Below are 26,508 nucleotides of genomic sequence, written 5' to 3'. Positions count from 1 at the left end.
GGCAGAGTTTTGTTTGCCGACGTCACACAGGAAGTGACGATTCATTCAACCAATCAGCGGACTGCAGTGTTTAGCTCCACCTTCTCAGGTCGGCTCCACATTCTTGGCACCCCAACGGAAAGGTCCCAAAAAGTGGGACGGTACGGTTCGGTTATTTGGGAATTTTTCCCGGGATTAGTCTCTGGAAACGCCGCAAAATGCGCCCCGTACTGAGACCTTGGCAGGAGGGTCTTTATACTAGAGCTGCACTAATGATGTGATTTGAATCTTGATTCTGTGGATCATTGTCATAAAAAGAAATGTTCCCATGTTTAGTTCAATGTTCAGTTCAAATCATTGTTCACTTGTTATATTGACTGCTGTCATGATCAGAAACACATGAACACCATGATTCCTTTAAGTGTTTGTGCTCGCTGCTTTGGATCAAGAAGGTCTCAAAGACTCTTCAAAAAGTCCCAGCTAAAGAAGCTCAGCTGAAATAAAGACTCACTTTATCATCTTCTCTACACTTTAGCTGTCACACAGACTTTTCCTTTGGCTCTCTGCTTTCTCAAACACCTTCTTACGTATGAGCTCACAGTATCATATCAGATGATGCTGAAAAGACTAAACAGAGACAAGAACAAACTGAAACAGGGGCCGTGCTGAGCGCCATCTTCTGCTGCTAATAAACGTACTAATGAGAAGTAGGAGGATAACGGGCAGGTTCAAAGGTTTGTAAGAGTCCTCTTAGATTACAGCTTTACAAGGTGACTGAACCTACAAGGAAACATGTGAGGAGACAAGGAGTTAGTAAGAAGACTTACTTTGAGTCTGAGGCTCCAGATTCTTTACTGAAGTCTATCAGAGGATGACCTTTGGACCAATCACTCTTCAGAGACAGACAGCTGGGTACAGGAGACTCTGCTCTCTGTCTGCTCCTCTCAAATCTTTTAAAAAACAACAAGTTTTATATTTCTATGAATCTTTGATCAACTCTCTGATGACAAATCTGTAAAAGAAGCTGTAAATACAAAAAGATCTACAGATGTGGATGATGAGAAGGTTTCCAGGTTTCTGTTGTCAGGAGGCTTACTTTGAGTCTGAGGCTCCAGATTCTTTACTGAAGTTTAGAGGTTCAGCTCTGGACCGATCACTCTTCAGAGACAGACAGCTGGGTACAGGAGACTCTGCTTCGTCCTCCTCTTCCTCTAAACGCACATCCATGATCTGATCTGAAGTCAGCCTGAGAGGAAACACAGAAACACTCACTGAGAGATCAACACAAGAGAAACAGGAAACAGTTTGATCTAACACACACACACACACACACACACACACAGACACACACACACCTAAACACACTCACACACACTCACTCACACACACACACACACAAACCTAAACACTCAATCTTTTGAACATTACTATTTTTACTGGTCATTTTGACACTTTACACTGTTTACAGTATTCTGTTCTATATTTATTAATTTGTACATTCAATAACTCCTTTGATGTTGTTTATTCTGTTTTTTTATTCTGGTGAGGAAGAGAGCAAAGAGCAGAGAGCAGCAGAGAGGATTAAGCAGCAGAGAGGATTAAGCAGCAGCCAGCCTAACCAGGCCTTACACCTTCCTTCACCGGAAGCCAGACTTCAGCAGGTAGGAGGAACTTCTAGCCACCTGCCTACTAGCATCTAGCTTTCAGTCACACGCTCGGCCTACTAGCATCTAGCCTCCGGTCACCTGCCTCACCTATTAGCATCCAGTCTCCAGTCACCTGCCTGGCCTGCTAGCAGCCAGCCTCCAGCCTGGCCTGCTAGCAGCCAGCCTCCAGCCACCGGCCAGGCCTGCTAGCAGCCAGCCTCCAACCACCTGCCTGGCCTGCTAGCATCCAGCCACCAGCCACCCGCCTGGCCTGCTAGCATCCAGCCTCCAGCCACCCGCCTGGCCTACTAGCATCCAGCCTCCACCCACCTGCCTGGCCTACTAGCATCCAGCCTCCACCCACCTGCCTGGCCTACAGGCATCTCGTCTCCAGCCACCTGCCCGGCCGGCTGGCATCCACCCTCCAGCCACCTGCCCGGCCTGCTAGCAGCCAGCCTCCAACCACCTGCCTGGCCTGCTAGCAGCCAGCTTCCAGCCACCTGCCTGGCCTACTAGCATCCAGCTACCTACCTGGCCTGCTAGCATCCAGCCTCCAGCCACCTGCCTGGCTTCCTAGCATCCAGCTTCCAGCCACCCGCCTGGCCCACTAGCATCCAGCCCCCAGCCACCTGCCTGGCCTGCTAGCAGCCAGCTTTCAACCACCTGCCTGGCCTACTAGCATCCAGCCAGCAGCAGCAGGTCTGTCTGCCTACACTTTTTCTTAATCTTACAGTTTGTAACCTGCACTATGGCTCATGGTGAATCGGAGTGTGTATCCTGCTGCCTTACCATTTCGAAACTGAAGACCAGCATTGCCTCAATGAAAGCCGAGCTCAGGGAAAAAGATCAGCTCATTTTAGGATTTTCCACCGTCGCCACATCCCAGGCAAAGCGCCTCGCAGTCCTGAGCTCCTCTGGCCACAGCTGTCAGGATTCCACAGGCCTTCCCCTCCGTGCCCATCCTGAAGCAACCAACGACCACACTGTGCCATGGTCAGGCTCCACGATCGCTGACGTTCCTGAGCCTGAGCTTAAGACTAGGTCAGCTGTACCAGAGGATCCGTGGCTTTTCATGGGAGCGAAGCCAAAATCGAGAGCCGGGTCTGCTCCCTGTGAGAGATCCACAGAGACGTCACCAAGCAATGGGATAGCTGAAGTTGTGAGCCCCATGAGCTCTACGCCGCGTCCGCGGGATCGTTGGTCCATAGCTAGTAGAGCTAAACACTGTGCCAAGCCTCCGTCGCCCCTTTCCTCTCACCCAGCTTTACCACTTGCCAACCGCTTCAACATCCGAAGCATGCAGGATTTTCCTCCCTTGGACGAGCGTGCACCACTGCCTTCACCTGCTCCAACAGTCAAATCTTCCTTCTCTGACCGCCGCCAATTGCTGAAGGAGGCTGTGATGAGAAGAAGCTCTGAAGCTCCTTTCTATCCAAGCTCTAAAGTGCCCCTTACTGCTGGTAAGATAGGTGCCCCAGCGCAACAACACCACACAGACTTGACCGCCCGTCTGCCAGTGAGTACCACCCGCACCTCGAAGGCCCATCATGCCGTCTTTTCTCCCCCCACAACACAGCCAACTATCCCTCTGCCACTTTTTCCACCATCAACTCTAATCATCGGTGACTCAATAATTAGGTCAGTGCACTTTTTTAATGCCACCACCCGCTGCTTTCCTGGAGCCACTGTCACTGACATTATAGAAAAACTCCAGGATTTACTGCCCTCACTCCCGTCCTCAAATAAAAGAGTCATAGTGCACGTTGGCTCAAACGACACAACCCGCTCTCAGTCCGAGGTAACCAAAGCTGACTTTGATAAATGTTTAGGGCTCCTTAAGTGCTGTGGAAAGTCCATCTTCATCTCAGGTCCCATCCCCACAGTTGGTCGCGGCACCGGCCAATTCAGCAGACTTCTCAGCCTTCACAGCTGGCTCCAGTCAGTCTGCAGAGGACACGCTGTGGGCTTCATCGACAACTTCAATCTTTTTTGGAACAGATGGTCTTATTTTAAAAGAGACGGGCTACATCCGAACAAACTAGGTGCACGAATGCTCGCTGCTAACATACAGCACGCCGTGCACACAGCCCCAAGTGCCTGACTGTCTGTATGCCTGAACAGCCACGCCCCTGTCTCACTTTATGCTCCTGACTCTATTCCACATATCATCCCAGTCAGAACCGAAAAAAGGGTCAAATCAGTTCACCACCCACCCTCCATTGCCCTATCGACAGTAACAGAGATGTTACATCTACGGACCTTCTCCAGGGCCGCTCCGCCACAGACTGCACAACACCACTACATTCTCAAATGACACATCCACAAAGGCTCTCAACGGAACTTTCAGTACAGTCAACACAACAGCAACACAAACATCCGCTCCTTTTGGTCCACTGAGCCCCGCCCCCCCCCCCCCCCGCCGCAATACCCGTCCTGTCAATCACAACCTACTGTCTTCTCTGCTCAAAGCAACCACATACACACCACTCACCTGTCTGAAACTCTGTCTGCTGAACATTAGATCCCTTAGTAACAAGGCTCTGCTGATCGCTGACTTTATTGCTGACCGTAAACTGGACATTTTATGCCTCACTGAGACTTGGCAACAGCCAAACGACTTTTCCCAGCTAAATGAGGCTGCTCCACCGGGCTTCTCCTTTATCAGTAAACCCTGTGCCACAGGGAGGGGGGGAGGTCTCGCTCTCCTTCACCGCGACAACATCAAAGTCACTGCTGCCACTATCCCCCACCATTCCTCCTTTGAATGTTTAGCTGCAAAAATCACAGGCCCAAAACCCACCATCATTGTCACCATCTACAGGCCACCAAAACCCTCCACCGTGTTCCTCAATGAATTTGCATCACTACTAACATCTGTTTGTGCCATGTCCCCCACTGTAATCCTCCTCGGCGATTTCAACATACACATCGACAATCCGTCCAACACCTTAGCTAACGACTTCACATCACTCCTGGACTGTCTCGGAATCACACAACATGTAAAGCACCCAACTCATAACAAAGGCCACATACTGGACTTAATCTGCTGCACTGACATCACCCCCACCAACCTTGACATCATGGACTTCCCCATTACTGACCACAAAGCTGTACTTTTTGACATTCACACCCAACTTCACAAAGTCAAAGAACAACGGACCATCTCCTTCAGAAACATCAATCATATCAACACGACAAATCTCTCCACCCTGATCAGCTCCTACCCCAGCCCTTCCCTAGCATCTTCCCCTTCTGACTTGGTGACCCACTATAACAACTGTCTCTCCACTGCCCTTCAGACCATGGCTCCTCTGAAAACACGCTCAGTCTCCTTCAATCACACTGCTCCCTGGTTCACCCCTGCCCTACGCCAGCTCAAAGCCACAGGTCGTCAACTGGAGCGACTGTACAAAAAAACCGGACTCACCGTTCACAGCCAAATGTACTCGGACCACCTGCATCACTATAAGAATGCGCTTACTACTGCCAAATCTTCATATTACTCCAACCTCATCAACACTGGTACTGGCAGCAACAGAGCCCTCTTTGCAACGGTCAGCCTCCTAAAATCCTCCCACCAGACATATCCACCGATCAGTGCACTGCTTTCCTGGACTTCTTCAACTCAAAAATCACTACCATTCACCAACAACTGGCATCATCCTGCACCTCCTCAAATGATCCAACTTGGATGATCACTGCTGGCCAACCTCTCATCAGCTGCCTCTCTGACTTCACCCCAGGATCGGATCACACCATCTCTGAACTCATCCGCAAAGCTAAAACCACCACCTGCCAGCTTGATCCTCTTCCCACTTCCTTCATCAAAGCCTGTCTGCCATCCATCTCTCCGATGATCACCAATATAATAAACTCCTCCCTCACCACTGGCATTGTACCCCCCACTCTCAAACTAGCTGCTATCACTCCCATCCTGAAAAAACCCGGCGCTGACCCAACTGACCTCAACCTCTACCGGCCCATCTCCAACCTCCCCTTCATCTCCAAAACACTTGAAAGGGTGGTTGCCGCTCAACTCCAGTCCCACCTCAACACAAACAACCTCCATGAACCCTTCCAATCCGGTTTCCGTCCAAAACACAGCACTGAAACAGCCCTAGTCAAAATCACCAATGACCTCCTCTGTGCAGCTGACTCCGGACTTCTGACCATACTCATCCTCCTCGACCTCAGCGCAGCATTCGACACTATTTCCCACACATTACTCCTGGACCGCCTGGCTGGCATTGGGATCACTGGTGCTGCACTCCGCTGGTTTACATCATACCTCACTGACTGCCAACAATTTGTGCAAATAAGGGACCACAAGTCTGGGTGTTCGGGTGTTTCACTGGGTGTTCCCCAGGGGTCAGTCTTGGGTCCATTACTCTTCATCATCTACCTCCTCCCCCTGGGCACAATCCTCCACCATCATGGGATCCACTTTCACTGTTACGCCGACGACACACAGGTCTACATCTCCTCCAAACCCACTGCCACCACCCCTCCCACCTCCCTCATCACCTGCATGGAAGACATTCGGAACTGGATGAGCAGGAACTTCCTAAAACTCAACGGCAACAAAACCGAGGCCCTGTTCATCGGTTCCAAACCCACCCTCACCAACTCACAACACACCCCAGTACCACCCATCATCATCGACGGTTTCCCTGTACCCTTCTCCCCCCAAGTCAAAAGCCTCGGCGTCATTCTGGACAGCACCCTCTCATTTGCTCCCCACATTAGAAACATCACCCGGACTGCCCTCTTCCACCTCCGTAACATTTCTAGACTCCGCCCATCACTGTCCCAGTCCAGCACCGAAATCCTAGTTCACTCATTTGTCACTTCCCGCATCGACTATTGCAATGCCCTCCTCACTGGACTCCCCGCCAAACTCATCAACAGACTGCAACTCATCCAGAACTCTGCCGCCCGGATCATTACTCGCACCACATCATCTGATCACATCACCCCCATTCTCATTCAACTTCACTGGCTCCCTGTACAATTTCGCATCAACTACAAAAACCTCCTCCTCACTTACAAAGCTCTTCACCACCTAGCCCCCACTTACCTCTGCGACCTCCTCCATCACTACAGCCCCTCACGCACCCTCCGCTCAACCTCTGCTGGACTGCTAGTCATCCCCACACCACGCCTCAGTACCATGGGTGCCCGAGCCTTCAGCTGCTCGGCACCCAGACTTTGGAACTCCCTCCCCCCCCACATACGACAGTCAGAGTCCATCTCCACCTTTAAATCCCAACTCAAAACCCACCTGTTTAAACTGGTATACTCACTGTAACTGTTCACTTCACACTACACCTGTCTTTTGTTTGTTTTTATGTTTGGTTTTAACCTAATGTATTGTTTTTATCCACTGTAAGGCGACCTTGGGTGGCTTGAAAGGCGCCATTAAATAAAATGTATTATTATTATTATTATTATTTTCACTAAACTGAGTGTTTATTGTTATTGCTGTGGAACAGTCCTGACATTTCACTGCACGTCTGGAAGAGCATGTGACATCTTGAATCTTAAGAAATCAAGAGAAACAGGAGAAACCAGTTTGAACACACACACACACACCTAAAGACACTCACACACACACACACACACACACGCACAAATACACACACACACACACACACACTCACACACACACATACACTCACACACACAGTCACACACACACACTCTCACACACATACGTACTATCAAACACACACACAGGCACATGCACTCTCACACACACACGCACACACTCACACACACAAACCTAAACACAATCACACACACACACACACACAAACCTAAACACAATCACACACACACACACACACACAGCTCATATGAATGTAAGTAGTGACGTCATTATAAACTGTCTGTGTTCAGTTCACAGGAGGAAACTGAGAGTACAGAAGTGAAGATATAAAAACTCTGGATAAACACTCACCCCGCTTCACTCTTTACTTCTCTCTTCACTGTCTGTCCGTGTAAAATGGAGTCTAACTCACTGAACACTTTCATCGTCCCGCCTCCTCAGGTGACCTACCTGTTAATCATGAGCCCGGATCACATGTTGCCCCTCCCTCCTCCATTTACAGGAAATCAGCTGTGTGTGGATCCAGACAGACCCGGGCTGCGTCCCACTGAATCTCTGCTGAGGTCTTTACAGATGGACGCTCACAGATGAGGAGGACGAGGAAGAGGATTTATCATCAAAGCACATACTGATTAACACCATGGGAGCGTGCCCTGCTGTCTATTGAGCAATTGTTGGACAATTATTTCTTAAATCAGCTTTGTAAAACCCTTCTTGAAATTATTGAAACCTTGAAGTTTTGACCATATTCTTAAGGGCCTTTTTGAGACCAACGTAAATTAGTAGGAGAAAACAATGGTGCTTGTTGACAGTGAACTGATCCGTTCTGACCAACCTGAAAATGTTTTTGTTTCTGTCATTGATGCTGAAGTTTAGGCAATTGGTTCTGTGAGCTGAAAGATCTCTAATAGTCATTCTGATTTATAGGTGTGTGCAGGTGCCTATGTGGCAGCCGCTTGAGCCGGGAAAGCACTTTGGATGTAGTGGGCTACTGTTAAAGCACTATATAATGCACACCATGTGGGTTGGGCATGCCGGATTTTTGTAGAGAGCACCCACTTCCTCTGCCAGGTGCTGCTGCTCCTCCCTGACCTTCCTCTGCCAGGCGCTGCTGCTCCTCCCTGACATTCCTCTGCTGCACCTCTCTGACCTTCCTCTGCTGCACCTCTCTGACATTCCTCTGCTGCTGCTCCTCCCTGACATTCCTCTGCTGCTCCTCCCTGACCTTCCTCTGCCAGGTGCTGCTGCTCCTCCCTGACCTTCCTCTGCTGCTCCTCCCTGACCTTCCTCTGCCAGGTGCTGCTGCTCCTCCCTGACCTTCCTCTGCTGCTCCTCCCTGACCTTCCTCTGCTGCTCCTCCCTGACCTTCCTCTGCTGCTCCTCCCTGACCTTCCTCTGCCAGGCGGTGGTACGGGGCACAGAGGAGGACGTGGTCGGAGCATCCGTGGAGGTGGAGGCCTGGGTGAAGAGGCTCCATCAGTGGAAGCAGTGGCAGGCGTGATCAGACTGTGCAGCTCAGGTGTCAGGGGCCCACGGTGCGTGGCGGTCTGACCGGATGCATCTTCAGGAAGATGAAAGACGAGGGGCTGGTCAGGCGTCCCCAACACCTTCACTGCCTTTCTCTGTGTAAAGACACCTGTATGGTAAACACAGGTGGCTAATGAGCACAGACCAGGTTAAAACAACTAAACAAAGCCTGACAAACCATTGAAAAGAAGCTTCGCAGTGACCTGGTCACAACACACATCACAGGAATGTAAACCAATCTTTCAAAGGGGCTAATTGGACCCTGAAGTCCTATTTTCTCAGCATGAACTGGACAAAACGTCACCAGAAATATACACTGGGGAAAGCACACAGCAAGTGATGGAGGCTGCTTTAAAGCTCCTCGTGGGGGAATGTTGCCATAGAAACACTTTTTAAAGGAAACAACAAACATCCTAAATCAAGATGAGCAGGTTCCTATTCATAGGTCCGAAGTCAAGATCAGCAATAGCTACTGTATGTTGAGTCCAAGAACTAGTTCAATGTGTTCTAGTAAAGACTAACAAGTCTGACTAAGTCTTATCACAGGTCAGTCTAAAGCAACAAGTCCAAGGATTAAGAACAAGTCCATCAGAAGACCAGAGGTCCTTTACTATGAAGCTTCTCTGTGGACGAGTTGTATTTGTCAATGGAGCTATCAGGCGAACCACACAGCATCTTATTGTTGAGGCTTGAAGAGATGAACATGAAGGTGTCGGGTCGAGGGGAAACTCTGCAGTAAAGCCACCCAGAGATCTTTCAGAGAGATGAAGTGTCATACAGAGAAAACAAAGGGAAGCCGTTTGAACTCACCACAGTTTAATTGACTGGAAACGAACCCAGTTAGAGAGCACATCATAAGGACTCATTCATATGATTTTCAGCTTTCACTCCACTCTACTGCTGTTTTCTGCCCCATTGTAGTGAAGAGAGACTTGAAGTGATGAACTCCTGGTGAGGATCACAGGGACTGAATGACAGAGACACATTCCTATTTGTTTCTTGACATAAAGTCTGCTTTGTTCCAATTCTACTAAACGTTTATCCCACATTTCTCTGAGGATCCACATCAATGACTAAGTGTTTACAACATGCTGGTACCATCTTTCTTAGCCAAAGAAATAAAGAGATGTTCATGTGGATATTAATCGCATGTCTGAACATGTCATTTTTGGTCACTCACACAAAAAATACATCTCCTGTATTCAAGGCTCTGAGCAGGTCGTAGCAGAAGACTGTATAAGACGTTACATCCTGTTTCACCAGGTAACGTAAGTTTGTATGTTGTCATCAAGCAGCAACCTCCAGTGTTCAAAAACTGAGTCAATGGTTGAGTGCAAAATATTTGAAATCAAATCAATTATATGCATATTGGCTCAAGATAGATAGATAGATAGATAGATAGATAGATAGATAGATAGATAGATATATAGATACGAGCCACACAAACACCATGCTACCAAAGATAATTACATTTGCGTACAAAACCTACGAGGTGGTAAACAAACAAAGAGCTGCCAGATGTAGAACATGCAGTTCAAGAATTACAGACGGGGATGCAACAACTTCAAACTTCGTTCAACATTTGAAGTCACACAAAGAACGGTAAGTGGAGGCTAATATTTATTGTGAGTAAATGCATTAGATAACGTTAGCTAAACGGCTAGTTTAAATAGCATTAATTATTGATTATTTGTTTTAGCACCTATTTATACAGTGGTGACATTAAGTACTGCAGGCTACTAATAAACGATACAGTTTACATTGCTTGTGCTTACTTTTCCATATCGTGCTACACTATACTCCTACTGCATTACATCTGAGAGGGAAATCATTTATTTTTTACTTCAGTATGTTTGTCTGACAACTTCAGCTACTTTTCAGATCGCAGTGAAAACCTTGCATTGTGTATTCAAATGTGCTGATTTCTAATGTTTGAGATTTATTTTGTTTTGTAATTAATTCCCATTTCATTAAGTGTTACTGTGGCTTTTAAATATAACTTAACTTCATAATTTTTTCTTAACATTCCCCTCAAAATCTGAATTGTATGCTTCAAATTTGAAGCTAATTTAGGCGTTGTAGTTTACAATCTAATTACTTTAACTAGATTGGTTATAAATCTAGTTTCATCTGCAAGTCATGTGGGCCTGTAATACATTTTCTGACATCTGTTTAACATGCTTTTCTCTTACAGATATGAAGAATACCAGATCAACAAAAGAATCATAAATGAGTCACAACAGCCGTCAGTCTCACAGTTCATGGACACCCGTGCAGGGCAGTACAGCACAACTCATCCTCAACAGAAAGCAATCACTAATTCAGGACAGGATAGAGTCATCAGTGATGCAGACAGTCTTTGAATATGATGGAACTCAATATGAATATGAGACATTTCAATCAAGGCGCACCATAATGAACGGACGGACAGACAGACAGATAGACAGATATATGCAAGTTTGATCTCGAACTCTACGTACTCCCTCTTCACTGTTTCCTTTGCTAGCTTGTCTGCTTTTTCATTTCCTGAAATTCCAATGTGAGCTGGAACCCAAATAAATACCCAACTGCAGCCACAGGTACAGTCCAAGCAACGCCCCCTGCAAACCACGCCCCTACAAGCTACGCCCCTAGAAACCATGCCCCCTACAAACCACGCCCCTTCAAACCATGCCCCCTACAAACCACGCCCCTACAAACCACGGCCCCAACAAACCACGGCCCCAACAAACCACGGCCCCTACAAAACACGCCCATTCAAACCACGGCCCCTACAAACCACGGCCCCTACAAACCACGGCCCCTACAAACCATTGCCCCCTACAAACCACGCCCCATCAAACCACGCCCCTACAAACCATGCCCCCTACAAACCACGCCCCAACAAACCATGCCCCCTACAAACCACGCCCCATCAAACCACGGCCCCTACAAACCACACCCCTAGAAACCACGCCCCTAGAAACCACGCCCCCTACAAGCAACGCCCCCTACAAACCACGGCCCCTACAAACCACGTCCCCTACAAACCACGGCCCCGACAAGCCACGCCCACCCATTTGGTTAAACCAACAGAATCAGTGGCAGAGACAGTTTTTACACTATTGGAGAACTGCTTTGTCAAATAAGACAAACAATAAAGCGGCCATGCTCTTTTCTTTACCTTGTGTTCTTTGAAGTGATTGAATACATTCAGACAGGAGGGGCGCTAAAAGTTCCCCAGGGACCGCAAACGGGTTCATCCAGTCTAGGTTTTATTCATCATAGAAGGAAGTGATTCCTTTTTTGTTATTGAAAACTGTAAAACAATAATGTATGTGCATCTCATTGAACAGAATATCTGACATTCCTCAGCTTCATTTATAACCACAAAAAAACATGGACACATGAATTCCCTTTAGGAAAAGGCCTGGAAGTAAACAGGATTCATTTTGTCAACAGAGCGGGAAAAAGGGGAAAAGGAAACTACAGCTGGAAGTTAGCTGTAAAGGCTCCTTTCACTGAACAGGTCACTAAAGGGGACTGTGGACTAAACAAGAAACAAACACTAAACTCAAACTGCCCTGCTGAGGGGGATTCAATTAAACACCACTTTGACTCTGCTGCCCCCTGCTGGAGAGGCAAACCAGCACAGAGTAATAACTGACCTCCAACCCTCATAACATCTTTCTTTTTTCTTCACTTGAATCAGAATTGATTTTCTCTGATTTCATCTGAAACAAGACATTAGATGAAGGTGAACACAGCTCTCCATGTACAAAAAGTGTGTCATTAAATATGGAAACAAAAACCAGTAAAGACTAATATGCAGCAGACTACATGAGACTGCAGACACGCTGAGATAAAGCTGATAATAATCCACTTGACATTCTTTAATCTGTGCCAGTAGAAAAGGCGTCGGCACGTTAATATCATGTTCATACAAAAAAGTTCTTATCTAAACCAAGGCGCTTCAGAGTTTTCCATGTTTTTACACCGTGTCCTAACAGCACGCCAGACGTTTACATGGCGTTGCATTGTTGCATCCGTTACATATTTCATTGTTTGCTCTGTGAAGTTCAGTTTGTCCTTTCAAACAAAATGACATCTACAGAGCTCTCATATTGAGGAGCTGTCGACTCGAATCACTCAGAGGCTCGTCAATAAACCACTCACCATCAGACCAATGAAGTTTTTCTCAGCTGCTGACACAGGTCAAAGGTCAACATGTCAGTCCAACATACAGACTAACAAGTGACAGAAGTTAGAGTAGAAACACATCACACTGAAGTCTGGAGTCAAAATAATCATCACATGAGAAGAAGAACTGCAGCATTTCTTGGTAGCTTTTGACCTCTGAACATTTCTAGCAGCTGTTTCATGTTTGACCTTCCTCTCCTGTAATGTGTGGAGAACAGATTCATTAGAAATATCACTGAAATGAACTGTGAGCTGATTCCTCTGTCAGTCCCTGATGGATGAAGATCTCCTCAGCTTGCAGAGCTTCTCCACACACAAGATGGTGGAGGTTCCTCCTCTGTGGATCATCAGCTGCTCCACCAGAGTCCTGATCACTCACTTTATGACAGAGATCAACTCCATCTAAAGAGAGAAGAAGAGAGATGACAGAAATCAGAAGTTACTTCATGTTTACATTTTAGTTCCTGTCGTCTTCCTTCATCAGCTGGAAGTAATCAGATTCCCCCACAGCGTCCATCCTTTAACACTGAACAGTTTCATATTGGTGTCTGAGTGTGATTTAACACTGAGTAATGGGACATGTTTGATCCAATAAAGAAGCTGTTTGAAAAAGTCTAAATAAAAACATTCACAGTAAATGTTCATCAAATACAGAAAAAGGATGAAAAGTCAAAAACCCTCCAACCAGGACAAACATGCAACAGAGAGCAAACGGAGGAGCTCCAGGCCAGTAGAGGGCGCCACTTTGATCTACCATTTACAAATCCTGTTGTGAACATTTAAATGAAGATAGCCCCGCCCCTTTTATGTGAGCGTGCTCTCTGAAACTCTGGGTTTACTTGTCAGGTTGATAAGCAGCTTCATGTGACTGTTCAGCACCATCTCTTCTGTCAGGGTTAGTGAAGCCAGATCACAGAAAACAAACCCTGAGTATGTTGAACTCTCTTCATAGTGTCCACCCAGAAAAGGATTTCTCCAACAACAAACAAGAATCTGAATGAATGAAATGAGAGCTGTAGCCACTTTTAGATTGGATCTTCAATCTGTAATGTTCTCTGCTTTAAAGCATTTGTATTGTCATATTGTGGTTCATGTATTTTAATGGATCCTCATCAAGTGTTTTGGAGTTTAATGTGTTTGTTTACACAAAGGACCAACTAGAGACACGAGCTGGAAACTAACAACAACTATAAACTCTTTATGCAGCTCATCAGTTTCATGCTTTGTATTGAGACTATGTTCAATCACATTGTCCCAGTTAAATAAATAAATTCAAACATGTGGAGGGTTTACTAAAGAACACTGAGAGACTGACCTCAGAGTCTCCAGTCGATAGTTTGGATTCTTCTGAAGATCACACAGCGGCTCCACTCCTGAATCCTGCAGGTTGTTGATGCTCAGGTTCAGCTCTCTGAGATGGGAGGGGTTGGACTTCAGAGCTGAGACCAGAGAAGAACAGCTGATCTCTGACAAACTGCAGTAACTCAATCTGAATAAAGAATAAAAGAAGAATCAAAATAATGTGTAATCCAGTCACATGTGTTCAGGTTGTGATGAGTATCTCAACATCACTTTGTCCTGATGAATCAAGTTTTCTCTAAATGATTAGAGGATCATTTCTGATTGTGTATTCACTAAATCTAAATCCTCCAAATGTCAGCTCAACATTCATCCAGCTGTTCATGTGCACAGATGAAGAACAGGCTGCTGATCTCAGTCAGCTCTGTGATCTTACTACATTTATCAAATCACACATTATTCAATCACAAGTCTTCATGATTTCACTTCTTAACAGAACCAGAGGAAACCAGAGGCTTCATGTGCACCTTGTTCAACTTTACTTCACAGAGTCACAAAAACATTTTCACATCAAATCTCTAAATTACAACTTGGAAAACTAAAAATCTCCCAAATAATTTAAGATCACAAGAACATTTAAATCCTGAAATGTGCAACAATGGAGGATGTGGATTAAAATGATCCAAATGAATGACACAGTCAGTGATCTGACCTCAGAGTCTCCAGTCTGCAGTTTGGACTCTGCAGATAATCACACAGCAGCTCCACTCCTGAATCCTGCAGGTCGTCGTTCCAGCTCAGATCCAGCTTTCTGAGATGGGAGGGGTTGGACTTCAGAGCTGAGGCCAGAGAAGAACAGCTGATCGCTGACAAACTGCAGTAACTCAATCTGAATAAAGAATAAAAGAAGTAAATGTAGATGACAGTGAGCTTTATACATGAATGTGTGATGTTGTCCACATGAACACACTGATGTGATCATCATCTGTTCATTCCAACATTGAAGGACTTTATTAGGATGCATTAATACTTTAGTTCTTCCTGATCCTTCTTAGATTCAAACACTCAAAGCTCCTGTGAGGAACTTTCATTACATTACTAAAAACTCCTCCTGCTTTCTTTGAACTCTACAAACTACAAGTCAGTGTGAATCTCTTCTGTAGGAAATGTAAAGAAAGGCTTTTCCAGACAGCGTCCTGTGATTCTCCTCATGTGACAGCGAGCAGCTGGAAACAGGCAGACTTTCAAAAGGACTTTATAATGTTGGTGGTCTCATTGACTTTAGACAATCATCAAGAGAAATCCAGATTACTTTGTGTGTGTTTCATCAGCAGATCAAACCTCCTCACACTACCTTTAAATCACAGAGTTTGTTTTGATATCAGATCATAAAAAACATGAACGGTTTGAAAGAGAGGACGAATGAGTTCACTCTGGACCAGTGACATCATCACTGACATCATCAGGTCACGTGGCTGCTACAGGTGGAGAAGCCAGCAGCAGGTAGCATTTAGCAGAAGTCCCTGGATAGCTGGTTAGCATCAGATAGCTGACAGACAGCAGAGTGGGGATTTCCACACAGCACTTTAATTCTCCAAGACTTGATATGGAGCACACAGAGCCAGGTCTCTACGGCTCTATATTCACTCATCAAACATGAGCAGTGATATAAAGACGTGACCTGCACCAACTCCTCACTGAGGGTCAGAGTCCTCTCACCGTTACTTGATTGGGTTGATAGTGTCCTTGGACCCTTAGCCTCCTACAGTCGCCCCTCTGTAAAAAAAATCTAGGAGTCACCTTCGACAACTGTTTTAAATTTAATGAACAGATCAGCTCTGTTGTGAAGACAAGCTTCTTCCAGTTGCATCTCCTGGCAAAAGTTTAAGCCTATCTCCCCCAAAAGGAATTTGAAAGAGTGATCCACATGTTCAGAACCTCTCGCTTGGATTATTGTAATTCTTTGTATTATGGTGTCGATCAGTTTTTGCTTCGCCGCCTGCAGCTTGTTCAAAATGCGGCGGCTTGTCTTTTAACAGGAAAGAGACGTTGCGATCACATAACACCTGTCCTGGCCTCTCTTCACTGGCTTCCAGATGTTTTTAGGATCCAGTTTAAGATTTTATTGCTTGCTACATGTACTTTCGGGTTGGATGGCGTGCTCTGGTGACCCGTAGGCTCTTACACTGGTACACCTTTATATACAGTAGAAGGTCATTCTTGGTCTGCTTCCTCACTATCTCTGTGTTTTTATCACACAGAAAAGTACTGGACAGTATTCTTTGTGTTCTCAGGACCTTTTCATGCTCTCTGTTCCAAACGCTCAAACAGAAATCTGTAAAAGTGCTTTTGTGTTTTCTGCACCCTCAGCCTGGAATCTGTTGCAGAATGGAGTCCTTGAAGGTTTTTAAATCTAAAATGAAAGACCTGGAAGCAGATTCTACAGGATGCACATGGTTTTAGTTTGACTGCTTGAGCTACTGACTCCCAGATTTGACTCATAGATGGTTCTATCATATTGTTAAATATTGTGTTTTGTAAATTGTCCTTTGTCTCCCTTTGTGTCTGTAACTTTGTGTTTTTGCTGCTGCCTGTCTCGACCAGGTCTCCTGTGAAAAAAGAGGTTCTTCATCTCAATTGGACCAACCTGCTTAAATAAAGCTTCAATAAAAATAAAATAAATAGTTGGTATCGCTCCAGCAGGAATAGAGAAGAAGGGGATAAATACTTGTACACTGACAGGAGTCAGCCTGTTTGAGGTCATGTTTTGTGTTTCGTTTTATTCTGATCATGTTTACTTTGTGTTACTGACTCTTGTCTTTGTGTTTCAGATCCTCATCTCCACCTTGTGTGTCAAAGCCCCGCCCCTGATTACCCACACCTGTGTCTCGTTGCTCCCTGATTGTCTGTGTTATTTCAGCCCCGTGTTTCCTCCCTCATGTTGCCAGTTCGTAGTGTTTCCCTCTTGTACCTCGTCCTAGCGTTTTCTTTGTTCCTGATCTCGTGTATGACTCCTGCCTGCTCTTTGTTTCTGACCTCAGCCTGCTCCTCTGAATTTCTTTGCATATCTGACTACCTGTGTACCGAACCTGCTCGCAACGTGAGTGGCCGTAGATTGTTTTGGCTCTGTGCCAACTTCTACTTTTATAGTTTTTATAGAACACTTTCAGTGTAAAACTGTATGTATCCTATGGATACTTTTTCGTGTTTTCGTGGAAATAGCAGCGGAAAACTTGCTTATTCAAGGGAGAAGCTGCTCTCACTCCGGACAGCGGGACAAGCCGGCATCGTTCACCCAATACCTGAGGAGCTGAGGCAGCGGTACAGAGGCTGTAGAGCCGGCGCTAAGCTAAAGGCTAGGCTTGCGGCTAAACGATCGAAGCACAAGCCCTCTATTCCGGTGATAGTTTTGGGGAACGTAAACTGTCTAACCAACAAGACAGACGAGCTGGCTGCTCTCGTGAGGAACAACCGGACATTTAGAGAGTGCAGTTTAATGTGCCTCACAGAAACCTGGCTGACTCAAATCACCCCGGACGCTAATGTGGATCTACCGGGCTTTACTACAGTGAGAGCGGACAGAGACACGAAACGCAGCAGCAAACGGAAAGGAGGAGGACTCGCGCTGTTTATTAACAACAGATGGTGCCACCATGGACATGTTTCTGTGAAGGAGGCAACGTGCAGCAAAGACATCGAGCTACTGGCGGTAGGTCTCCGTCCTTACTACATGCCCAGGGAGTTCTCCCACGCCATTGTTGTTTGTGTTTACATTCCTCCGCGAGCGCACGTTGAGACTGCGTGTGACGTCATCCGCTCGAACATCTCGCGATTACAAACGCTGCACCCTGATGCTTTCATTGCCATCTCAAGAGACTTCAACCACGTTACATTGAAATCTACACTACCGGACTTTCACCTGTTTGTAAGCTGTCCCACCAGGAAGAACAGGACAATAGACCTCCTGTATGCAAACGTGAAGGACGCCTACACTGCCACCCCCCTACCACCTCTGGGGAAGTCCGATCACAACCTGGTCCTACTCAAGCCACAGTACAAGACAAAGATCCAGTGACAACCGATAACTACTCGCACCTTCAGAAAGTGGTCTCCTGAGGCAGAGGAGGCTCTCAGAGACTGTTTTGAGACCACTGACTGGAGTGCCCTGCAAGAGACTCATGGTGAGGACATCGAGGGGGTCACACACTGCAAAACTAACTACATAAACTTCTGTATGGACGTTGTGGTTCCCACTAAAACTGTGCGCTGCTTCCCGAATAACAAGCCCTGGATCACCAGCGATGTCAAGGAGATCCTTAACAGGAAGAAAAGGGCATTCAAGGAGGGAGACCAGGCAGAGCTGAAGCGTGTGCAGGGGGAACTCAAGGTCAGACTCCGAGAGGCAAAGGAGGAGTACAGAAGGAAGGTAGAACAGAAGCTGCAGCAGAACAACATGAGGGAGGTCTGGGAGGGCATGAAGACCATCACAGGCTGCAAAAAGAAAAATAACAACGCCGAAGACGGGGACCCTGAGAGAGCAAACCAGCTCAACTTGTTTTTTAACAGGTTTGACAGCCCCGTCGCTGCAGCTAGTGCCTGTCCCCCCAGCACCCCTCTACACACCCCTCCCCCCCTCACTCCCCCCAACACCTCCACCAGGACAAACACAATCTCCAGTGACAATCCATCCCCCCTCCCCCCCCACCATCACCAGGGACCAGGTGAGCAAGGAGCCGAAAACACTCCCAGCCCCAGGAAGGCAGCTGGCCCGGACAAGGTGTGTCCGAGGATGCTAAAGGCCTGCTCTGCTGAGCTGGGGGAGCCACTTGGCTTGGGAAGGTTCCTGTGCTCTGGAAGACCTCGTGCCTCACCCCGGTCCCCAAGAAGAAAAACCCCAGTGAGCCAGACGACTTCAGACCAATTGCTCTGACATCCCATGTTATGAAGACCTTTGAACGGCTGCTGCTCCGACACCTCAGACCCCAGGTCCAACACACACAGGATCCCCTGCAGTTTGCATACCAGGCAAAGGTGGGCGTGGACGATGCCATCCTCTATGTAACCCACTTGGAAAAGTCACATTAACAAGAAATTGAATAAATAGAGAATACTTTGTTAAAATGCATAAATAGGTTAATCATTAAGAAAAAGTTACACATCTCATTCAGTTAAACTATTTACAATCTGAAACGCATAAATAACAATCAAGGAAAACAAGGTAGATGCATGTTTAATTCATTCAGAGTGTGTTAAAACAGTCAAACCGTTTAATTAAGAAAGTTAAATAAAGTTATGGCTGTGAAAAAATAATAATGATGCTGTCTGTTTAAGAGATGCGCTGCTCTCTGTGTGTGTGGAGCGCGTGCAAGACAGACGCACGAGTGAGAGAAGGAGAGAGAGAAGCTAGCGAAAGGCTAAAGAGAAAACAGTGAGAAAAATACAGTGAAAGAAGTGTATTTAGGCTGAAAATCGACATCTACATGGTGATTGATAAAAGGAATGTTGTGACTGAGTTTAGTGCAACAGTTTTTGATTTAGTTTACTTGGAAAGTTTTTGAGAAAATTAGCTTTTCTACCGCTGTGTGTGAGTGTGGAGAGAAGACACGCGACGCGGGACACAAGATGGCGAGCCAAACCCAAGGACATCGTTTCCAGAAGCAAGACATCACTTTCATCGTTCCAGTGGGTGAATTCGCTGCTACGGTTGGACTGTTGGTGAACTCGCTGCCAGAGCGGTAGGAGTGTTGGACTCTTTTTGTTTTTGAATTGAGCTGAATTTAAGAAGCTGACCTGAACTGCATCAAATTCGAGAAGATAACTTTGAACTGAACTTATCTGAAATCGAGGTTTACATTTATACTGTTTGTTCATGATTGTCACTTGTGAACGTAGTGTAATTGTGGTTACTTCATTTTCATGTGTGTCTTTAACCTGTTAGGAGGAAAGACAAGAAACTTAAAACTTTAAAATAGGTACAAACTTAAAACCAAAGAAACAAAGGAAATATTTACAGACCGGTCTGATCATAAAATAGGAAACCTAAAAAAGGGAACTAAAGTGACTTACCTTTACATTTTATTTTACCTGCAGGAGTGTTTCCATACATTTAAACAGTTATACTGTTCTGTCTTAATTCTGTGTTAACTTCAGTAAAGTGCCGGCTTTTGTTTAAAGTATATGGTCTCTGGTGTTATTTTTATCTTGTTACCCCACTCGAACAGAGCCTAGAACTGGTCCAGTAGCTAAACTTAGACACTCATTTGACACAAGTGCTACATCTATCTTCTACACAGGGCTTACTCTCATCTGGACAAAGGGAGCAGCATGATGAGAATCATGTTCTTTGATTTCTCAAGCGCTTTCGACACCATCCATCCCCCCCTACTGAGAGACAAGCTGACCGAGATGAGGGTGGACTCGTACCTGGTGAGGTGGATCACTGACTACCTCACAGAGAGACCACAGTACGTCAGACTGAAGGACTGCACATCTGACACTGTGGTCAGCAGCACCGGAGCACCACAGGGGACCGTGCTCTCCCCTGTCCTGTTCACCCTGTACACCTCTGACTTCCAGTATAACTCTGAGCTCTGCCACATGCAGAAATACTCGGACGACACTGCGATAGTTGGTTGTGTCAGGGATGGACAGGAGGAGGAGTACAGGAGCCTGATCGAGGACTTTGTGACGTGGTGCAGTGCCAACCATCTGCAGCGAAACACCTCCAAGACCAAGGAGATGGGGGTGGACTTCCGAAGGAACAAACCACATCTAGAACCTGTTTCCATCGGGGGGGTCGACGCGGAGGTGGTCAGGACCTACAGGTACCTGGGGCTGCAACTGGATGACAAGCTGGACTGGTCGCCTAACATGGACACTACCTGCAGGAAGGGACAGAGCCGTCTGTACTTCCTGAGAAGGCTGGGGTCCTTCAACATCTGCAAAAAGCTGCTGCAGATGTTCTACCAGTCTGTGGTGTCCAGCGTCCTCTTCTACGCCGTGGTGTGCTGGGGAGGAAGCTGCAAGAAGAGGGACGCAGCACGCCTGGACAGACTGGTGAGGAGGGCCGGCTCTGTGGTGGGTACAGAGCTGGACTCACTGGTGACAGTGGTAGAGAGGAGGTCTCTGGACAAAATGCTCTCCATCATGGACAACACACACCACCCTCTGCACAGCACCTTCACCGGCCAGAGGAGCATGTTCAGTGACAGACTGCTGTCACAAGTCGTGCTCCACAGACAGACTCAAGACCCTTACTGAGCACTGGTCACTTTAATGACAATCACCCTAATTATGTCTGGTTTCATCCTACTGTTGTGTTATGCTACATCTGTAATGGTTGACATGATCACCCTAACTAGGTCAAGTTTCACTCTATTGTCTTCAACACTTAATGCTAATCTGCTCCTCAATAGTTGGGTACTTTAATGGCAATCACCCTAATCACTCCTGGTTTCACCTTATTGTTTTGAACACTTAATGCTAATCACTGCTCCTTTATGTTGCTGAGCACTTTAATGGCCCAGTCTGCATCCCTGCATTGACTGTTTAATGACTGTACTCACACCTCTGGCACTACCTCAAACACCTCTGTACATGCACAAACAACACTTGTTTCTAGAAGGTCAGCACTTTGTTTCTAAGGCTCTTTAACTGTTTACAGGTCTCTTTTAATCAGCACATGTTTTTCTCTCCTTCACAGGTTATGTACATTATGCTATATAAGTTTAAGTCTAATGCTAATGCTAACTGCACAGGTTTAACCTGTAATTATGTTTACTCTTAGTCACATAGGGGCTGCTAAATCTTGTTTGGGGGATTATTGTATACAGAGGGGAGGGGGGACAGCGGGTGTGTATTGTAACTAATGTCTTGTGTCCTGTCTGTCTGTATACTGCTACTGGATGCCTTGAATTTCCCTTGGGATCAATAAAGTATCTATCTATTGAAGTGTATTTTACATGCAACACAATGCAATATGAACAAGTATGTGAAGTGTAAGTATGCTGCTGAAACATGTGAGCTGTTGGTGGGACAAATGGTGTTCTTAAGGTTAGAGATTTGTTTAACATCAAAGACAATGAAGGGGTCTATTTTGGGTCATTCATTAAAGACTGTGATAGATAAACAATTTAGTATTGAAATGAGAACAGACCCTTAGGCTTGATTGGGGGAGATAAGTCACCTCATGATGACCTGTATAACCTTTGAAGTCATATGTCCTGAGGAACCACAGGGGGTGCAGGACTGTAGGAGAGGCACACCTGAATGATCAAAGCCTAAATGAAGTCGTAAATGTCCTGATGTTGTTTTGACCAATGCTGCATAAATACTCTGGTCTTTTCTTTGTTCATGAGGGATCACAATTGGCTGGTGACTCTCCCAGGTAATATGGCTAATCTGGACTGAGGCAGTTTTTGTAAATAAATGTCTTATATTACATGCAAGTCAGTGTCAGCGGATATTTCTTCATCATCTACACATCATCGTCAAGGACTTGAGAAACTACATTTTTGGCGTTGTCGGCAGGATCAGTTTGGAGCGTTTTTTCAGCCACAACTGAAGCTTCTTCAATTCTGCAGCATTTTGTCAGTATTTTGTCACACATGTTAGAGTGCTGATTTTTGTTGAGGTAGTTGTGCTGGCTCCACTGTCAAAGAACTTGGAGTGAAAAAAGATGATGTGTTGACGTTTGAAGTAATTTCTGTCTAAATTGAGATTTCTTGGGGAACAAGAAAGAAGGAAAATATATTTTTTGAAAATATATAGAGAGTTGATGCAGAACGAGTAATAAGGAAGTTAAAAAACTATGCAAGAGTATGAATCAGGGCCCAGATCTTCATAACAGTAAGACATGTGTACATTAGCTTCTGAGTGAAAGTTGGCATTGAGGAATTGGCGTAAAAAATTTTTTTAAAAAGGAAAATAATTTTAGTCATGAAAATTGGAATAAAATAAAACAAAAAAGAGTTAAAGTAATCAAAGATTACTTAAGGAGTAAAGTGCAGATACTTAAGAAGTATAAAGTTGGAAAGAGTATGCAGTGTGAAATGGTGCTCTAAAAAGTAAGCAAAAGTAAGAAGTTTGTAAAAAGTAAATACATAATCATTGTAATATTCAAACATTGTTTACTGTTTAAATCTGTTATCTTATTGGTAAAATAATTCAATTAAAAGTACACTAACATTAATGATGAACATAAAATAAACCTGAACTACACTGTGTCACACTTCTTTAAAACAAAACAAAAAAATTGTAATAGTTGTTTTTAGTTTTGAGTTCACTTTTATTTTTCAATATTGAATTATCTGTTGTTTTATATCTGAAGTTTAAAATATTGCATTTTATATAGGAATTTAGAGTGATTAAGACATTAACCTTCTGTTTTGTTTTCTATTTGTTCTATGTTGTATGAGAGCTGGAGTAAAAGCAGTGGCAGATGAGAAGACACCATGCAGTGATTCATGGACACTGAAGCTTTGCAGATATCAACTCATAGGGATTCTGAATTCAGCTTGATCAAGGCCACCACCATTTTATTCACAAACTCTTTCAACACACACCTGCATTTATCTATGAGCGCATACATTTGTAAACTAGTAGTTTATGATATGTTTGGTTGGATTTTCGCATATAGTGTTATGGTACATTAAAGGGTAATTTTTAGGAGGAATCTTGGCAACAGACTGATTAATTTATGCATCTTGTTGATTAATGAAGCGGTGTTGGTTGGGTTGCTTATGTGTTGGAAAGTTGATTTGATTCAAAAGTGTTGAATGCTGTGAATGTTGGTTTCGTTGTCTGAGGAAGGTTTAGTTTGATGTGAGTTGTCTTGAGATGGAACATTGACTCTATTTCCATAGTTTTGAGATAATTAGATGTGTTAGGTGATAGAAAAGCAATTGTACTTTCATAGTAGGAAGATTTCTGGTCTCTTTTTGGAGTCGGTAAAATTGTTGTTTTTAAGTGTGGTAGCAGAGTGCTATATTTGGTGTTTTACGTCTGGTATATTGATACTGGATGCTTTCAATTTTGCTTAGGATCAATAATTTGTCCATCTATCTAGTTTTTGATCAACATTGTTTGATTTATATTTTAATGAAATAAGAGGATCATTTTAATGTCAAAGATGAGTACTAAAATTACACAAGCAGTCACTTCTGTTGATGTTGTTCAGAAGAATAATCCACTTGATAAAAATGTTGTAAAAATGTTGCAAAAATGGAGCAAACGTTGGCCCGACATTGACCAACCCTGGCCGAAAGAAGGGACTTTGAACCCAGATGTGATTAAAACAATGCAGGTCCTTGTGTCCACGTATAAAGTAAACCAGAAGAAAGGAAGGAAAGGGAAAAGGCGTCAGGAGAAAAGACAAACTGAACTCGGCATTCTGCAGCTGTTTGAAAATGAGGGACAGAAATTGTTACAAGCTTCAAAAGAGAATAGGGAAAAAAGCATGCAAATAATAAACACAAATGACAACCAAACAGGAAAATGAATGGAGCAGATTAATACACCTTTTTCACATACCGTATCAGCCAAAAAGCCACCGCCTTACGAGAAGGAAGTGAAGTTTACCACAACTTCCAGTGATTAGACAAGAAGGTAGTTATCACATCACAGATGAGGATGAGCAAATCATAGAGAAAGGAAGAAAAAGTCTAGGAAAGGAAGACACAGATGAGACAGACAGGGATGAAGACTCAAGTAGAGAGGTTGAGAGGAGCATAGGTAAATGTCTTCAGGAATTAGATGAATCTAGCAATCCAGAAACACAGCAACTACTAGAAGAGCAATTACATGGACTAAGAATGACACAGAAAAAGGTGCATGATTCAGAATTGTTTGCTGCAAGTAGAGGTCAGATGTGGAAAGCACTGAGAGATGCATTCCAGACAAACGTACATCCTGATAACATTTTGATTGAGTCGTTGGGATCACAGGAAAATCCAAGAGCCTATGTGTCAAGAGCTCACCTAGTGTGGAGAAATGTCACAGGTAATGATCCAGATTTGAATCTAATGGAGCAGTCAATTTTGAGAGCTAAGATACAGAAGGGGCTTCCTCTGTCTGTGCGCAGTAAACTAGCAGAGGTGGTTGGTCTTGGAAGCATGGCAAAGAGTGTGTATACAGATCACATAGCACATCAAGTTGAATTATATAGGAAAAAGGAGCATGAGCAGAAAGAACAGGATGAGGAGATCCTCAGAAAGCTTAATCAAATACAGCTGGTTGATAATAAGAAGAAAGAGAAGAAAAAAGCTGTTGTGCAGAGTCAGCCTCAACCAAATCAAACATCACCTCAATCCCAGCAGGGACAGATACAGTTTCAACCAGACCTGGCGACACCTATGGTCCCTAATGTTTCTTTTTCACTGTCAGATTTTGGCAGATCACAGATATGGACAGGAAGAGTTCAGGGAAATTTAGAAAGAGGTAGAGGAGGAAATTTCCAACAGCCTCCAGATGTATGTTATAATTGTGGACTGTTGGGACATGTTGCTCATAACTGTTACAGGACAAGAGGAAGCTTCAGAGGAGGCTTCAGCCAACATCTGTGAATCCTTACAGAAGCACACCACAGAAGATTCGAAAGGGGGGTGTCAGCAGGTAGTGTCAGGGCCAGAACAAGATTCAAAAATAGAATTAAAAGTAAAGATCAACTGTTAGAATTAATGGCAGATTGTGAAACAGCTGATTCCTCTCACATAACCAATTGAGCTGTGTTATAGACATTGCAAAAATAACAATACCTGTATTGGTGTTAGAACATACATCAGTTGCACTTTTAGGAAGAGATGCTTTATGTAAGATGAATGCACAATAAGGTGAACACCAGACAGCTGTTTGGTGGATGTTCTGAGGGATACTAGTCATCAACTATTTATGACACCAGTGTCTGAGACATCTTTAGTGTACTGGAGTCCAGAGCTACTAGTCAGCTAAGCTTTGGAAGAAGTTTATTGTAGCACAAATGCCTCATGCTAAGTTGAGTATTTGTACTACTGTGTGCTTAAATAGTTTAAGAAAATTGGTTAAGCAATCCAGAAGAGTGGTAGACCTAAGGTTTAGCTTAGCTCATCTTGAAGATAACTTGTTCTGAAATTTGAGTGTAAATTTAGGTCTGAACAATGTGATCAGTAAAGATATTTGTTTGTTTGAAAGTATCTCAGAAGTTTGGTTAACTTAAGTGATGTTGTCACTCTAAATTACAAACACATAGATACATATCTATTCAAAAAGGGTACAGTTTGAAAAGTAAAATTAGTG

General features: G+C 44.7%; 2 protein-coding genes across 2 annotated transcripts in view; both read right to left on the bottom strand.

Annotated features, from left to right (window-relative positions):
* Positions 1 to 329: 329 nt before the first annotated feature.
* Positions 330 to 8,746, bottom strand: LOC306836985 (uncharacterized protein). Its single transcript, XM_079364406.1, has 4 exons — positions 8,493 to 8,746; positions 7,585 to 8,325; positions 1,076 to 1,225; positions 330 to 929 (listed from the first exon to the last, which is right to left on the bottom strand). Exons 2-4 carry the CDS (start codon positions 7,656 to 7,658, stop codon positions 803 to 805), a joined length of 351 nt encoding a protein of 116 aa, XP_079220532.1. The 5' UTR covers positions 7,659 to 8,325; positions 8,493 to 8,746; the 3' UTR covers positions 330 to 802.
* Positions 8,747 to 11,997: 3,251 nt separating this feature from the next.
* Positions 11,998 to 26,508, bottom strand: part of LOC306836981 (protein NLRC3-like) — a 31,887-nt gene continuing 17,376 nt past the window's right edge. Inside the window, exons 12-14 of the mRNA XM_079364400.1 lie at positions 14,951 to 15,127; positions 14,255 to 14,428; positions 11,998 to 13,341 (exon numbers count right to left, since the gene is read on the bottom strand). Coding sequence (XP_079220526.1) covers positions 13,332 to 13,341; positions 14,255 to 14,428; positions 14,951 to 15,127 — 361 coding nt within the window. The 3' untranslated portion in view covers positions 11,998 to 13,331. The remainder of the gene's footprint in view (positions 13,342 to 14,254; positions 14,429 to 14,950; positions 15,128 to 26,508) is intronic.

The sequence above is a fragment of the Symphodus melops genome, assembly GCF_947650265.1.
Source record: "Symphodus melops genome assembly, chromosome: 16".
Classification (NCBI taxonomy): domain Eukaryota; kingdom Metazoa; phylum Chordata; class Actinopteri; order Labriformes; family Labridae; genus Symphodus; species Symphodus melops.
This window is presented reverse-complemented; position numbering and strand designations above follow the sequence as displayed.

What these genes read in the sequence shown, in the direction of transcription:
- LOC306836985 (XM_079364406.1), bottom strand. Translation starts at nt 7,658, where the DNA reads ATGAAAGTGTTCAGTGAGTTAGACTCCATTTTACACGGACAGACAGTG. An exon ending in GAAGTAAAGAGTGAAGCGGG is followed by an intron (nt 1,226 to 7,584) that starts GTGAGTGTTTAT and finishes GTTTCCTCTCAG; the next exon opens with GCTGACTTCAGATCAGATCA. An exon ending in TCTGGAGCCTCAGACTCAAA is followed by an intron (nt 930 to 1,075) that starts GTAAGCCTCCTG and finishes GTTTTTTAAAAG; the next exon opens with ATTTGAGAGGAGCAGACAGA.